General features: G+C 43.0%; 1 protein-coding gene across 2 annotated transcripts in view; it reads left to right on the top strand.

Moving 5' to 3' along the window:
• Nucleotides 1–2221: 2221 nt before the first annotated feature.
• Nucleotides 2222–16363, top strand: part of STK4 (serine/threonine kinase 4) — an 89887-nt gene continuing 75745 nt past the window's right edge. For both annotated transcript variants that reach the window (XM_032419329.1, XM_032419330.1), the window contains exons 1-3: nucleotides 2222–2326; nucleotides 8057–8137; nucleotides 14197–14325. In XM_032419329.1, the coding sequence (XP_032275220.1) occupies nucleotides 2292–2326; nucleotides 8057–8137; nucleotides 14197–14325 (245 nt within the window). In that variant the 5' untranslated portion in view covers nucleotides 2222–2291. The remainder of the gene's footprint in view (nucleotides 2327–8056; nucleotides 8138–14196; nucleotides 14326–16363) is intronic.

Below are 16363 nucleotides of genomic sequence, written 5' to 3'. Positions count from 1 at the left end.
TGACCTGAGCCGAAGGCAGACGCTTAACGACTGAGCCACCCAGGCGCCCGGTTCTCTCTTTTTTAAAGATTTTATTTATTTTAGAGTGAGAGAAAGAGAAAGTGTGTGCACACGTGGGGAGAGGGGCAGAGAGAAAGGAAGAAAGAATCTCAAGCAGACTCCCCACTGGGCACGGAGCCAGACGCAGAATCTCACAACCCTGAGATCATGACCTGAACCAAAATCACAAGTCGGATGCTCAACCGACTGAGCCACCCAGGTGCCCCATTGGTTCTTTCTCTTAAGCTATTATCATATTATGGTTTACTAAGGTTTGTTATTTACTTATTTTTAAAGATTTTTATTTATTTATTTGAGAGACAGAGAACAAGAATGAGTTGGGGGGAGAGGGAGGGGGAGAAGCAGGCTCCCCACTGAGCAGGGAGCCAGACCTGGGACTCCATCTCAGAACCCTGGGATCATGACCTGAGCCGAAGGCAGTCGCTTAAACCAACTGAGCCACCCAGGTGCCCCTTAAATTAGTTATATTAAATACAATTTAAAATTCAGTTTGTCAGTCATACTAGTCACATTTAGAGTGCTCAGCAGCCACATGTGTCTGTCTACTGGCAATGGTTTTGGACAGCACATACATAGAACATTTCCACCATCACAGAAATTTCTGTGGGGCAGTGCTGGACTGGATATTCTATTGAAAGACGGGGCAATCCTAATGTCAGTCTATCTTTTGGAAAAATCCCAGGAAGGGGATAAAGGAGGGATGTTTGACATTGTGTACTGGTAAATTGACATTTATTTTTAAAAATGTTTTCCGAGTACCTCATTTATAGGGATGTGTGTGTGGGCAGCGGGGCCTGAACATAAGGTCAAACGAAGAGTGTGCTTTAGGAGAAGTACAGGAAAAGTACCAGGGGATTTCAGAGGATAGAGGACTGACTTTTTGTAATAGGGACCTGTGATGGCTTCCTGAACTTTGTGCCAAACTTTTGATCTTTACTACCTCAGGGCTCCTACTGCCATTTGTACAGATTTGTAGTAGGGCAAAGAGGCAAATAAAACATGCATTCTGGGGTGCCTGGGTGGCTCAGTCGTTAAGCATCTGCCTTCATCTCAGGTCATGATCCCAAGGTCCTGGGATCGAGCCCCGCATCGGGCTCCCTGCCCGGCAGAAAGCCTGCTTCTCCCTCTCCCACTCCCCCACTGCTTGTGTTCCTTCTCTCGCTGTCTCTCACTCTGTCAAATAGATAAATAAAATCTTTAAAAACAAAACAAAACAAAACAAAACATGCATTCTGTGGAGTCCAGCCCATCTTGGGTTAAAAACTTTCCTCTCACTAGCTGTGTCTATGTGAGTCTCAGCTTCCTCACCTGTAAAATAGGGATAATAACTTCTACTTCATAGGGTTGTTTGAGGATTAAGAGACAGCCTAGGATTGTGCCTGGCACATAGATTCTCTGTAAATGTGTTTCTCCTGTGTAAGGGGAACGGATCGGTTACCCCTATTTTAGCACATGGGGTGCCATACCAGGGTGGCCCTGAAAGGTGGCTGCTCAGGTGTTAATTTCATGGATGGCATACCTTTGGGAAAAGCAGGACAAATAATACATAAAATTGGGGATAACGTTACAGATTTCCTAAGAGGATTAAATGAGATAATATAAGTAAGTAAGCACCTGGCAAGAGCTTAATCACGATTAGCTAGCTATCTTTATGTCCGCAAACTAACTCAAAGGTGAGAGGCCCTTAAGAAAAGAGGGTGAGCAATTTGCAGCCTGATGCTCTGTGACACCCAAGGGCGGTCCGGCCTCCGTCTGGAACAAGAATCCAACCGGCTAGGAGCGGTAGGAACCCACAAATACCTCCAGGAGTCCCTGGAGCAGCGCTTTCCAGAAATCGCGTAGAAGTTGGCCGGTTAAGAACCGACGGCGCTTCGCAAGAACCCTCAGTATCTCAGCGCGAGGAATGAGGGCCAGGCCAAAGCGGAGACGGGTTCCCGGCCCGAGTCCCAGTGTCCCGGAAGAACCGGGCCACACCGAGACGGCGTCGCCGACGGACTGGAGCCGGACGAGGATGCTCCGAGCTCCGCGGCCGCGCCCCGCGGGCCACGTGACTCAGGCTCCGCACCACGTGGTCCGGGCCCGGTCCTCGCCGCCCCGCCCCGCTCGCGCGCTGCGCGCCGCTTCCGGTGGGGGCGGAAAGCGGAAGTGTGGGAGGGTCTGCGGGGCGGGCTCGGGGAGGTCCCGGGGGAGGATGGAGCAGTGAGCGGGTCTGGGCGGCTGCCGGCAGCGCCATGGAGACGGTGCAGCTGAGGAACCCGCCGCGCCGGTGAGGGGCCGCTGGCTGAGGGGCAGGGGGTGGGGAGAGGGAAAGGCGGGAACTGGCGGAGGAGAGGCACCGGGTGCGCCCCCGGAGGGATGGACCTGTGGGGCGAGGCGATCCTGGCACCTGCTGAGTGGGGGAATCTCCGCCGGGAGGGGGTCCGGCGGAGGGGAGCATGCGCCCGGGGGGATAAACGTGGGGCTGGTTGGGGAGAGCACTTGCTGCGGGGGGACATCCTGGTGGAAGGGGGCACTGCTGAAGGGAGCAGCTGCTGAGGGACGTGGGGACAAGTTAGGGAGAGCACCTGCTGAGGGCGGGGGCGCCTGGGGGGATGCCATGCTAGGAACGATTCATTGACGTAGGGGGCATGCTGAAGCAGGATGAGAACCTAGAGGGGTCTAAGATATGGGTCAGGAACAAGCAGAGGAAGGCTGGGTGGACTTTCTAAGGGAGGGGGTCCCACTTGAGGGGTGCAGTGGGAAGGATCTGTTGAGGGGAAAAGCTCTGCGCCTAAGGCTGGAGGCGTGCCGAGAAAGGTTGAAGGTCCAGCAAGGGAGGGCTTCGTGCAGGATAAGCATTTAGGAAGATTTTCCGGGTAGTGTCCCCACTCTAGGATGAGGATGACATCTTTCATTCCTGATGCCCCCCTGCCTTCCTAGTTTTCCTTACATCCTCTTCAGCTTTTCAAACCTGACATTGGGGGGTGGATAAGGAAATAAGAAAATATTTTCAAGAAGGGCAAATGGAGGCCCAGAAGAGTTGAGACACAGTCCTATGTGTTTCCTTCTTTGCTGTAGGGTCTGGGTCACGACCTGACCAGACTGGGCCCTTTTCAGGGCTCTATTGTTTTGCATCAGCTCCAGATCCTGCTGCTACCTGGAATTGTTTTAAGTCAAGATCGGGGAGGTGGCTGATCCTAGAAAGTCTGAACTCCTGCGTTGGTTTTAGTTATATCATTGATTTGCTCTGTGGACACCAGGGTCTTGTGTCACTCTGCCACATCTGGAGAAAAATAGAGAGCAGAGATCAAGGGAATCATGCTTCTCTGAGGTGCAGTGTAGTTAGCTTCTATTTCACAGAGACCTCTGACTTCCTGCAGCAGAATGAGCACTAAAGTAGGAAGTGTTCAGTGTGTGGGAGTGTGGGGCAAAGGAGAGGTGAAGGGAAGAGATTGGCAGCCTGGGCTGCACACTTGGGGTTTGTTTGAAGTACACAAACATTGCAGAAGGCAAATAGCTGGTTGGGATGGACTCATAATTCACCCTACTGTAGTGTGCTGAGACGGAAATGATAATGATTCTTACACGTACGGCACTTACTGGGTGCCAGGGACCGTTCTCAGTGCTTTCCCTGTCTCCTGGTGAACCACATGTAATTGACCTATAAAAATGGTAATTTCGTGTGGTTCAGCTTATTATGACTCTTTCGATCCTCACAACAATCCTATGAGGTGGTTACTTCTATATCTCTATTTTACAGGTGATAAAACTGAGGCACAAAGAGTTTTAAGTGATTGCGGGAGGTTCCACTGTTAGTAAGTGGCAGAGCTAGGATTTTAAACCAGGTGGTCTGGTCCAAAGTCCATGCTCTTAACTGCTTCCTCTGATGCCACTCTGGAAGTACCCCTGTTTCACAGGGCCTGTGTATGTTAGCAAGTATTTGCTACAGTACCATAGTGATCCAGTTATAAATGTACACTGGTTATATTTCTTTCTGAAATATATTCATTGTTTCTCCGAGGCCTTGGTTTAATTGAAAAGAGGATTAGGAATCTGAGTTTTGTTTCTACCTTGCCTTGTGTTACATAATCTTGGGCAAAAGCATAAACCTTTTTGCTTTTTGGTCCAGCTTATTCCTGCACCTTTTGGATTTTAAGAAATTTATTAAATGTGCAAGAGAAGAGCATTGCAGGGCTGAATTCTTGAATGACTGGTACTTTCCTGCTCATCATAACTAGTGAAGTACTTAATCTGCATTAGATTAACTTTATTACTTGCATTTATTAGGATTGCCATATCAGTTTCACAGACTGGGTGATTTAAACAACAGAAATGTATTTTCTCCCAGTTTTCTGGAGGCTAGAAGTCTAAGATCAGGGTGTCAGCAGGGTTGTTTCTTTGAGGCCTCTCTCCTTGGCTTGTGTAGATGGCTCTCTCCTTCCTATGTCTTCACATGGTTTTCCCTCTGTACCTCTCTGTGTCCTTATCTCCTATAAGGACACCAGTTGAATTAGGGCCCACCTCTATGAACTTATTTTACCTTAATTACCTCTTTAAAGGCCCTGTCTCCAAATAAAGTCACATTCTGAGGTCCTGGGGCTTAGTATTTCAACATAGGAATTTGGGGAGGGGCAACATATGAATTTTACTATCATTAAAAAAGTTATCAATTTATCTTACACATTTGTTGTAACCATATCAAATTCTGAATGGAAAGAGGGATAGGTATACATAAATAACATGAACCTTACAAGAGTTCTAAGATAGGAGAAAGAGGCTTGAGAATAGCCAAATCTGTGCGTAACTACTTCATAAATACCCTTGTTTGTGTTTGAGAGATACAGGTGTCTTTTCAGAGATTCAGTTGGCATGTGTTTTCAGCAAGGGATAGTAATCCCAATGCAGGAAATGCTCTTTGCATTCATGAGCTTGACATTTGTGTGTGTCTGAGTGATGAGAGATTCAAGTTGATGGCTTACGTAGGAGATTATGATTTTTTCAAATGAGCTGGCATTAGATAATAATAGTGTGGTGGAGGATGTAGAGGGCATTTCTGGGATGGTTGGCTGTCCACGTGGCCATCTGACTTAGGAGAGGAGCATCTGCCGGTGTTTGGTCCACGGAGGCTGTGTTGGCCAGGCCTGTTCTTTTATGAGCAAGCAGTGAAACTACCTAGGACCCGGGGAAGTCCGAACTGAGAGCTGAATCATCAGTCGGGCCGTTTTGTGCTTCTTCCATGAAGACTTAGGGTATAAAGTATCATTGAGAGTCACTTATCAAAAGATTTTCGAAGGAATCTTATTTGTTGATAATCTGGTAATCCTTTTTAGGGTGGCATTCTGTTCTGGAAACTCACAAGGATTGCTGATAAAAGTTTAGGATTCCCACCGTTACATTCATTAATCCACATAGGAAATATTTATTGACCACCTCTAGGTTATCAGGCAGCAGAGAGATAAAGATCTATTAAGCCTGGATCAAAAGCAAACAAAAAACTGGGGCACCTGGGTGGCTCAGTCTGTTAAGCATCTGCCTGTGGCTCAGGTCATGATCCCAGGATCCTGGGATCCAGCCCCAGGGAGTCAGCTTCTCCTTCCCCCTGCTCTTGTGCTCTTGCTTGCTCTCTCTCTCTCAAATAAATAAATAAAAAATCTTAAAAAAACAAAAGCCACAAACAAAAAACCCAAGTAGATTGTTTGAAAGAAGTCTCTGAGCAGGTATATACAGTTTGTCTGTTGGAGGATTATCAGGGGCTTGCAGCTGTTTCTTGCATGCCAGGCACAGTTTCCTTTGTTATGTTGTGGTCTCAGAGTAGTTGAAATAGTGAGTTTTGCTTTTTGTAAACCACAAAGTCGGTACTTCAAAGGAACACATTCGATCTTCCTTTATATAAGTTGTTTAATTATACTTGAGAAATGAGTATTGTCCATTGTTTATACAGTTATGAATTCAGCGCTTCACCAAAAAACCCTCCTGGTTCATGCAATGTTCTCTCTAACATCTGAGTTCATAGACATTTCACTTCTGAAGTTTAAGAGGAGTTTCACTTCAGCCCTTTTTGTTTTGAAGTTAGTTTTTATGTCGTCACTGGAATTTAATGTTTAGGACCTTTTGATTTTCAAAGGTCACTACGGTCATTTGTTAATTTTCAAGTTGTGGCAGTTAATGACTTGGAACATTTCTCCATTTCTTTAGTGTGTAGTCTTTGACATTTACAGAATTATGTGAGATTGTCCTTTAGAGATCAGTGTTTATGGGTGGATACACTCGATGTGTTCAGTTTTCTTTCTGTCTTCTGGTTTTGCTAGTTCCTCCAGGAAGGTATGTGTGTGTGTGTGTATGTATGTATGTAATTCAAGTCCTCTCGTAAAAATTGGTATTATCCAGCTGGTTTAAACCTTTTCTCTACAAAAAAGTCTCCGGTGTTACTACTTCCATAATTTCACCATTTCCTGAGCTCTCTTTTTTTTGTTGTCCTTTGTAGTTTCAGGAAACCATTGTGTAGAAGATATACACACATGCGCGTGCGCGCGTGCACACACACACACACACACACACACACACAAATATTCCTTGGCAAGCTCCTTCCTTAAGCCCATTAATAATTTTCAGACATCTTAGTTTAAAAAAAATATTGTTAATTTATAACCTCCCAGGTTTGTTATTTACTGTGTCTAGCATAGTCAGAAAAATCTGAATTATCAGGGAATTATAAGCTGACATGTATCTTTGACTTCGGGGGCTTGTTGGATGTACACAGCCACTCATGGGAGAGTCTGAGTCTGTTTGAAGTTCCTAGCTGCATAGTTATTTTTCACTTTTGATCATGTCTAAGTATATACCTTCCACTTTCTGTTTCTGTGATACCTATAGAATCCCTGTGTTTTAGCTGAATTACCAAAATCTTGCTAAGGGAGAGCAGGAGTCTCTGTGTCTTCCTTGGCCTCCAGTCTAGACCATGTTTCAATTCATAGGTAACCTTACATTAAACATCTCTTCTGAAGAGATAGTTATGCCATCTTAATTCATGGAATCTCAAGATATAAATGGATTTTAAAGGTTCTGTCAAAGCTTGAATCCACTCTGTAGCATTTCAGGCAAATGATGATTCATTTTCTGTTTAAGTTCTCCAGTGATGGGGAGCTAGGGACTTCTTAAGGCAGTCTAAACCATTTTAGAACAACTTTTGTTGTTAGGAAATTTCTTTCTTTTTAAAATTTTATTTATTTCAGAGAGAGAGAGAGTGCGGCGAGAGCACAAGCAGGGGGAGGGACAGAGGGAGAGGGAGAAGCAGACTCCCCACTGAGCAGGGAGCCTGATGTGGGGCTTGATCCCAGAACCCTGAGATCATGACCTGAGCCGAAGGCAGACACTTAACTGACTGAGCCACCCAGGCACCTTGGAAAATTTCTTACACCTGTTGAACTGAAGTCTGACTCTTGGTAGTTCTCTACCCTCTGGTCCTGACTGTGCTCACCAGAGGGCCGCAGGACACATGTAATACCGCCATAGACAGCCCTTAAGTCTCCCAGCTGGGGCACCTGGCTGGCTCAGTCGGAAGTGTGTGTGACTCTTGATCTTGGGGTCATGAGTTCAAGCCCCACAATGGGTGTAGAGATTACTTAAATAAATAAAAAACTTAAAAAAAAGTCTTTTACGAACCATGAGAGACTATGACTCCGGGAAACAACCTGAGGGTTTCAGAGGGGAGGGGGATGGGAGGATGGGGTAGCCCGGTGGTGGGTATTAAGGAGGGCACATGTTGTAATGAGCACTGGGTGTTATACACAAATAATGAATCATGGAACACTACCTCAAAAACTAATGATGTACTGTATGGTGACTAACATAACATAATAATAAAAAAAATGTCTCTTAGCTTGCCTTTGTTGTTGTTTACCAGTAAAGACTTTGTAGAGCAATTCCTAAGATCCTAATTGTAATATAAATAATGTATTTTATGGTCTAGTTGCTAGCAAGTAAAATGTATTTTATGTTTTTATTTCTTCATTCACAGGCAGCTGAAAAAGTTGGATGAAGATAGTTTAACTAAACAACCAGAGGAAGTGTTTGATGTCTTAGAGAAACTTGGAGAAGGGTAAGTGTACAGAAAATACAGGTAGACCAGTGGGTCCCAATCTTTTTCTTCCCCCAACACCAGCAGGAGCTGAACCTTTTTCATGTCAATAATTCACAAACCTAAGGAGAAGGAAGAGGAACATTGCATATGGCACTGCTCTGAGTGGGGTGGGCGGGAAATTTACAGCTTGAGATGCCCTTTCCCTCTTTCCTCCAAACACCATTATAGACAGATTTAATGATGCCTGGCCTCTTCAACACCAAAGGCATCTATTGTTTTCTCTCTTGTAGAATCTATAGTTTACATGATTTTATGTATGGAAGAGCACTAACTAGTCTGTACTTAATTTAACAGTTTTTATTAGTCATACATTTTTATTTGCTGTTCATAGTTTCTGATCAATATGCAATAGCTATTGTTTCCATAAAATGGAATTCAGCATTTTAGTTAGTACAGCATTGTGAAATATAGTAAATCAAGGACCGTCACTACCTTTACAACTTCCAAGAGATTGAAAATCCCAGGTCGGGAACCAGTGTACTTCTTGAAATCCAGATATGTGAGTGTATATAAAATACTGCTGAAATGGTATTTCATAATAGTGGTTTTTTGTGTATCATTCAGTGATAGTTACCGCATTAATAAGCAGGTGTGTGTGGGGGTAGTACTTCTAGTTCAAGAGAAGACCTGAAATATAACTTTTAAAAATTTCTGTTGTTTAAGTGCCATGTGCGCCTTGAAATCAAGTCTTATATGTCATTAAATTATTTTGGGGTTTAGTGTTATTTATGTCTAATATAGGTCAGGAATAATCTTAAACCCGATCCTGGGTTACATGGCATAGGTTTTCATGGATTGCCTCCTTGTAAAAAACATTAGTCATCTTTTTGTAAGTTGGAACAATACTCTTTGGAATCAAGCAAGACATCAAGCTGAGAAGGGAATAAAAGAGGACACCAGCTGTGCTGTTAGAAGACAAGTACAAGATCATTCTGAAGACTGCAGGTTGACTTGGCATCCTTAAAGGTATGGGAAAACGGCAGTCCCTCCACATCTCTTTCCTGTCCTTTTCAGCTTTAGCTTGGTCTCCTGGCTATTTTCTTCAAGGCAGTGAGTCTAATGCCCTTAATCTAACAGTGCGCACAGGTCATCCTTGGAACAAGATAAAGCATGTTAGGCATAACTGAATATGTAACTAACTTGTTTCTTTCATTTTTAATAAAAGTCTGTTATGACAGTACGGACATAGACTCTGATGTTAGACCTGCATTAAAGTCCTTGCTCTCCTGTTTATTAGTCACAATAAACGAGTGAACTTGAGCAAAGTACTTAATATTTTGAAGTTTCAGAAACCTCAGCTATAAAGTGCAGATATTCGTATCACCCTCATTTGGGTTATGTCAACTATTACCCAGGACAGTAGGGGTAAAGTACTGAGTACAGTGCCTGTCACACAGTGAGTGCTCAGTAAGTGGCAACTATGATTCTTTTATTTTTAAGCCTACCAACTGAAGCATATTTCAGACCTTGTCATGTCAAATCAAAGTTAAATCTTAAATCTTCAGTGTATTTAGGCATTCCTGAAGGGAGCGCTGTTTCGGTTGATTGGGTTTGGCGAACACCAAAAGAAAACTACAGACAAAATATATCAGGAATATATTCTGATAATGTAGGAAGGGGAAACTAAGCTAATTATGATTGTTTTTAATTGTTTTTTAGATCTATGCATGTCTTCATCGAGGAACTTGGAAATTTCCTTACAAAGATAAAACCAGCAAGAAAATCAAAATAAAGCTTCAGATATTTCTCCTTGTTTTATCACCGTCGTGCTCTTTTAAGTGATACCACAGATGCTTGGATTTCTGAATCAACCTGAACAAGCTTCATTTAACTAATAGAATCCCGAAGGAAGACCTTAACTCCACTTAGCTGTCTAAACACAAACTGCCATGCCATCCTTAAATTGTTCTGGAAAATGAGTAGATTGTGAACACTCACTGACTTGTGTCTTATGAAATGAGCTCTGACTGATGGACAGTGTTGGATTCTCTGGAGGCCGCAGTTGTTCTGTGTATGGAGGAAATCCTGTGGATCTGTGGCAGAATAGAGCCAACGCTCCAGACCAGGACGAGTGGACCATGCTTGGAAAGTGTTTTGCATGAGAGCCTAGCACCTTTTTCCTTCTATTATACATAAAGTTTTACACCTTGACTCACTAAAATTTTTTGTCCTAGGTTAATTAAAAAACATCTTGCCCCTGGTTTCATAGTTAATGAGTGGTATTGTTAAGACTTGTATCTAGTTAATTTGGCTCCAGATACTGTATTATTTCTGTTTTTCCAAATTGATCCTTGCCTTGTGTGGCTTGTGTGAAACCCCTAGGTCCCCACCATTTTTATTCTCTGCCAGTCAGAATTCATCAAGTCACTGTAGTTTTTGTTGTAGGGAATCAGGTCTTACGGGATTTGCCTAAAAGTGAGCACAGTGGCTGAAGCCTTCTAAATTCTCTTCAGATTACTGTAAGTGCAGTATGTAGAATCATGAATCTTAATTGTTCATACAAGCTATTGGAGCATTCCTTGCTCTCAAGATAGCATAGAGAGGCATGGATAGTGTTCTGGTTAAGATTGCTGAGTGAGTGTATGCAGAGACCTCTCTTTCCTTTTCAAATAGATAAAACTAATGAACGAAAATTAAATTTTTATTTTTATTTATTTATTTTTTTAAAGATTTTATTTATTTATTTGACAGAGCACACAAGCAGGGGGAGTGGCAGGCAGAGAGAGAGAGGGAGAGGGAGAAGCCGGCTCCTCACTGAGCAGCGAGCCGGATGTGGGACTCGTTTCCAGATCCCAGGACCCTGGGATCATGATCTGAGCTGAAGGCAGACACTTAACTGACTGAGCCATCCAGGCGCCCTGGAAATTAAATTTTTAAATAAAAGGACACATGGCCAGCTATGGACCAGGGATGGAAAAGATACATAATAGTTAGAGGAGAGTAAGGCTTGCCCTGTCCTTGTCAGGAGATGGCAGGTAAGCTTCCTACATGAAGTTGTGGGATGGATAAGGCTCCCCATCTATTAACTAAAGCTGAAATAAATTTATCTTATCACCGCGAGAAAGTATCATTTGCCCGTGGCCTGGGGAAAACATGGAGGTACTGGTTTGACAATAGGAACTGGGCCTGGACTGCATTGAGGTATGGGATCCAGAGAGGCAGAAACCCTCAGCTCCTAACACAAGACCAAGTTTAAGTTGTACAGTCTAGATGACGGGCCGAGAGAACCATGAAACCATCATGACATCATGAAATGCTCGTGGCAGTTAGATTGTGTAGAGGAAAATCATTCAAGATAAAGGAAACCCATACAAGGAATCTACTGCCGTGGGATAATGAGCAGAACAAATGGGAGAATTCACATCCAAGGAAACAGAAATAGTGGAGCAATCTCAAAAGGGATTTAACATGTTTGTTTACGATTTTCAAAAAGAAAGGAGGGAATAAACATCCTTAAAAGAAGAACACCAGTTTATGAACATGAACAGATGGGTTTCAGGAAGAATTAAAGTTGGGAATCTTGACAATCATTGAAGTTTTGGAAGCCCAGTAAGTTGGAAAAACAGTGAACTATACAAGCTGAAAGAATTTGTGAATTGAAAGATAGAAATGAGACTGATCACAAAATGCAGGACAGAGAAGTACAGTGTTAGAGATCTGGAGGACAGCATGGATTGAGGAGGTGCAGTATGGGTCCAATAGGAATTCTAGAAAGAGATAGTAGAAGAGATAGGAAACAGACAATGCTGAGAATTTCCACACTTGAAGAAAAACATGCCTTCAGGTGGAAGAAGCTTACGAAATGCCAAATGAATCAACTCCTAGTTACATTACAATAAAATTGTAGAATGTTAAGGATAAAGAGGAAATCCTGAATGCTACCGAAAGAGAGATTACCTGTGAAAGGTGGTAATCCGATGATAGCCGACTTCTCAGCAACAGTAGAAGCTGGAAAACTGCAGAAAAGGTGCTATTGTCGAAGAACTCTGTATCCAGCACAACCAATTCCAACGAGAACGTGAAATACAGACATCTTCACACATATGGGACCTAGTGTATCAAGAATAACTTTGGAAAGTAACAGAATACCCAAGTAGCAATGGCTAACCAATAAGGGCATTTATTTTTTTTAATTTTTTATTTTTTAAAGATTTTATTTATTTGACACAGAGAGACACAGCAAGAGAGGGAACACAAGCAGGGGGAGTGGGAGAGGGAGAAGCCGGCTTCCTGCTGAGCAGGGAGCCCGATGCGGGGCTCGATCCCAGGACCCTGGGATCATGACCTGAGCTGAAGGCAGACGCTTAATGACTGAGCCACCCAGGCACCCCTGTTTTTTGTTTTTTTTAAGATTTTATTTATTTATTTGACAGAGGCACAGCAAGAGGGGGAACACAGCAGGGGGAGTGGGAGAGGGAGAGGCAGGCTTCCCGCAGAGCAGGGAGCCCGACGCCGGGCTCGATCCCAGGACCCTGGGATCATGACCCAAGCCTAAGGCAGACGCTTAATGACTGAGCCACCCAGGCGCCCCCTAATAAGGACATTTAATAACTATGTAATAATAAAGCTGGGGTGAAAGATTCCAGAATGGCTAATTGGCTTGATAATGGTTTAGCATTTGTGTAATTCTCTATCTCAAGATGGCTGCATTAGTTTCACGCATCATGCTTTATGTAACAGTAACCAAAGTAGGAAAGGAAGTGGCAGGTAAAAGTGGGCCTTCTTGTGTGTTTCTCTCTCATCAGGGAAGAAAGCCCCTCTCAGAATCCCTTCAGCAGAATTCCCCTCGAATTTCATTGGCTAGAACCAGGTCACCGGCAGAAGGAATAGGAATGCTGTCTGCCTGGACTGCCATGTTTTATCCCCTAGAACCAAGCCTTCGCTACCCCAACGAATCAGAGGTTTAACTTCGTAAGGAAGAAGGGGCAGCAGGCAGGCCTTCCACACATGGTCAGCGGTTGCCTTTCTCTGGGGGAAAAAATTATGTAACTTTCAAGGATCATTATACTAGTTTTGCCAACATAAGGGATTCTGATGGGCTGGAAATTTTTTTTATGTGTTCTGCATAATTTTGTTTAGTTTTATGTTACTTTTACATTGAAACAGTCTGGAGCACCATTTTGGCAGCTAGGGCACTCAGCTACTTTGACATATCAGGTGGCGCTGTTCTGTGGATGTTTTTTTCGCCAGGACAGTATGAAGAAATAGGTGGGTTTCGGAAATAGGAAAGACGGCTTCCTCATTGTGTTTTCACTGACAGCCGTCAAGGTTTCCACTGAAAATGTAATCAGTGTGGGGTGATGGTGGTGTCTCATTTGACCATCACAACTGTCTCGTAGTTTGTATTGTCATTTTACAGGTGAGAAAATTGAGGCACGAGAAGGTTAATATGTATGTAAATGATGGCTACTGTGTTATGAGGATAGGGCTCAAATCCTCGGTCTTCGGTTCTAAATTTAAGTATTATTGCAAATAAGAGGAGCAGGGACAGAAGAACCTCATGGTACTGGAGTGAACACAAGAGCACATAGACCTCCATTTCAGCATTCTAGCCCAGGTAGATGTGGGAAGAACATAAGCTTTGTGTTCAGACACACCTGGATTCACATCCTGGCCTGACCACTTATTTTTCATCTCTGTGACATTGGGCAAGTCCTGTAACCTCTGAGCCTTTACATGTTTTCCTGTAAAATAGGGATAACGACCTCTTTGTTGTTGTTGTTTACTTTTTGTAAGGATGAATTGGAATGATGCATAGTTTCTAGCAGAGATCAGGCATATAGTGCATGGTAGCTACTATAATAGTGGTTATTTTGTATGAATACATTCAGTAAAGGTTAAATATGAAGTTAACAGTTTTTTCCCAAAATACTTTAGCTATTTCAGTTTTGCAGTTGTAGATAAGTGTATTAGGCATCTAGGGATATAAATTAGAACCATGAGTTGCTTTTGTTCTACCACTTTTTATCTCTGGACTTGCTTTGCCTTTATAAATGTTCTCTTTCCCCCAATTACAGGTCCTATGGCAGTGTATACAAAGCTATTCACAAAGAGACCGGTCAGATTGTCGCAATTAAGCAAGTTCCTGTGGAATCAGACCTGCAGGAGATAATCAAAGAAATCTCTATAATGCAGCAATGTGACAGGTAAAGGCATGTAGTGTTACTTTGGAGAGAACATAGTTTTAGATTAGCTGTGATTATTTAGAGTTTAACATGTACAGATGCATTTATTTAGAGATTTTGCGAGAGTTTAGGTGGAATCACTACGCATGTTCTTTTCAGAAAAAATCTGATGAAAAAATGTGTGTTTTAGTAGCTAGACTTTTATAGTTTCTATTTCTGCATAGATTTTTTTTTTTTCAGTAAGCCCCTTTCAAAACTAGGAAGAAGAGGCAGAGAGGCAGAAGGTGGTGGTGCTGACTTTTTTTTTTTCCTTCTGATAATGATCTTTTACTTCCTATTGAGAAAACATTTCTGCAGAGATAGCTAAGAAGAGATAATCCAAATACGTTTAGCTCTAGAAACGTTAGAATATCAGATAGATCTAAAAAGAGAATGCTTTTTTATGTATTACTGTTCCTTCCTACATTTAAAAAAGAATTCTTCAAGCTCAGGGTAGTTAATTTTATTTTTGAGGAACTAAGATTTGTCAAATGCTGTAAGCAGGAAGTCAGGCCACTAGGCGACCGCAGAAAAGCACGTGGTTTGCTCTGAAATTCCGTCACAACGTGAGTTGGTCGCAGTGATGGAGCAGGCTTCCCCACTACTGTTTAAATTTGAGAGATAACACAAATTTAGGGGCAATGCCAGCTCTAGGGAGCTGAAAGGAGAATGAGAACGTCTTGCACCGGAGGCTGCATCCATTCTCCTGAAGCTCTTCTGCTCAGCAGATCAGCTTAGTACCTCCTATTTGTAAAGCTTCAGCATTGGGGCAGGTGGGGCTGCCTACGAGGACATTTGCCCAGGAGACTTAGATCTCACAGGCTTGTGAATGCAGTTATTTCTCTTCTCCCTCCCTCCCTTCCTTTTATTCTTTATACTTTTGTGGTTACTCTCTACTAGACAAAGCCCTCATATTTCTTGACCAGATGGACCAGAGTTAAGTAGAAATTTTCCTTTTCCTCTGCTACAAGATACAGTATGGAAGCTCTTCTAGTCAGCACATTGGGACTTAATCACTTCTTCTTCTTTTTTTTTTTCTTAAAGATTGATTGATTTTAGAGAGAGAGAGTGAGTGAGTGAGCATGGGGGGGAGGGGCAGAGGGAGAGGAAGAGAGAATCTCCAGCAGAATCCCCGCTGAGCATGGAGCCCAACATAGGGCCCAATCTCACAACCCCAAGATCATGACCCTAGCCGAAATCAAGTGTCAGATGCTTAACTGACTGAGCTGCCCAGGCGCCCCAAGGGACTTTGTCACTTCTGATATGCTACGTAAGAGCTGTGTTTCAAACAGAGTATGCAAATATCTCTAAGTAAAGAAGAGTTATTTCCAAGAGCCTAGTCTGTGCTAAGCATGGTAAGGAGTACAGAGAAATACAGGGCAGAGTTCTTGTCCTCTGGGAGTTTATAGACAAATTGGAGAGGCCAGGCATATATATGTACAGGAAAATCTGGCTGACGATACAAGATTATATAGGACATGTTCCAGCAGTAAGTAGCTGAGATTACTTGCCTTGTAAAGGCAGTAAATACTGCAGGAATTTAAGGAAGGGAGAGCAGATGTGTAATCTGTACCTTCAGAGACTTATTCATCCATGTCTTCATTAATTGTATGTGTGTGTGTTTCCTGCTGTCCTTGTCATTGGCATGTTTCCCAAGGGTGAAGGGGCATTTGAAATTCTGAGCATTAATGAAGCAGAGTAGGTTTTTAGCATCTCTGGTTATTATGCAACGTTATTTAGCCCTGATGACAATCTAGCCAATTAAAGCTGGTAGCTCTCAGTGGGCAGATTATTTCATTTTAATAGGATGTTTGACTTTTCTCTGAAATCTCATTTGGTATTTCTCTTCAAGCTTGAGACCCAAAATTCTGGGTCTGATACTGAATATTTTTTCTTTTAAGAATTTTTTTAAAGATTATTTATTTTAGAGAGAGACAGAGAGAGAGAAAGAGGGAGAGAGCACAGGTGCACATGAGCAGTGGGGAGGGACAGAGGGACAGGGAGACAAGCAGATTCCCTG

Source organism: Phoca vitulina, unplaced genomic scaffold, assembly GCF_004348235.1.
Source record: "Phoca vitulina isolate PV1807 unplaced genomic scaffold, GSC_HSeal_1.0 scaffold22, whole genome shotgun sequence".
Taxonomy (NCBI): domain Eukaryota; kingdom Metazoa; phylum Chordata; class Mammalia; order Carnivora; family Phocidae; genus Phoca; species Phoca vitulina.
Note: the sequence above shows the minus strand (reverse complement) of the source record. Positions and strands in the feature narration are given on the sequence as shown.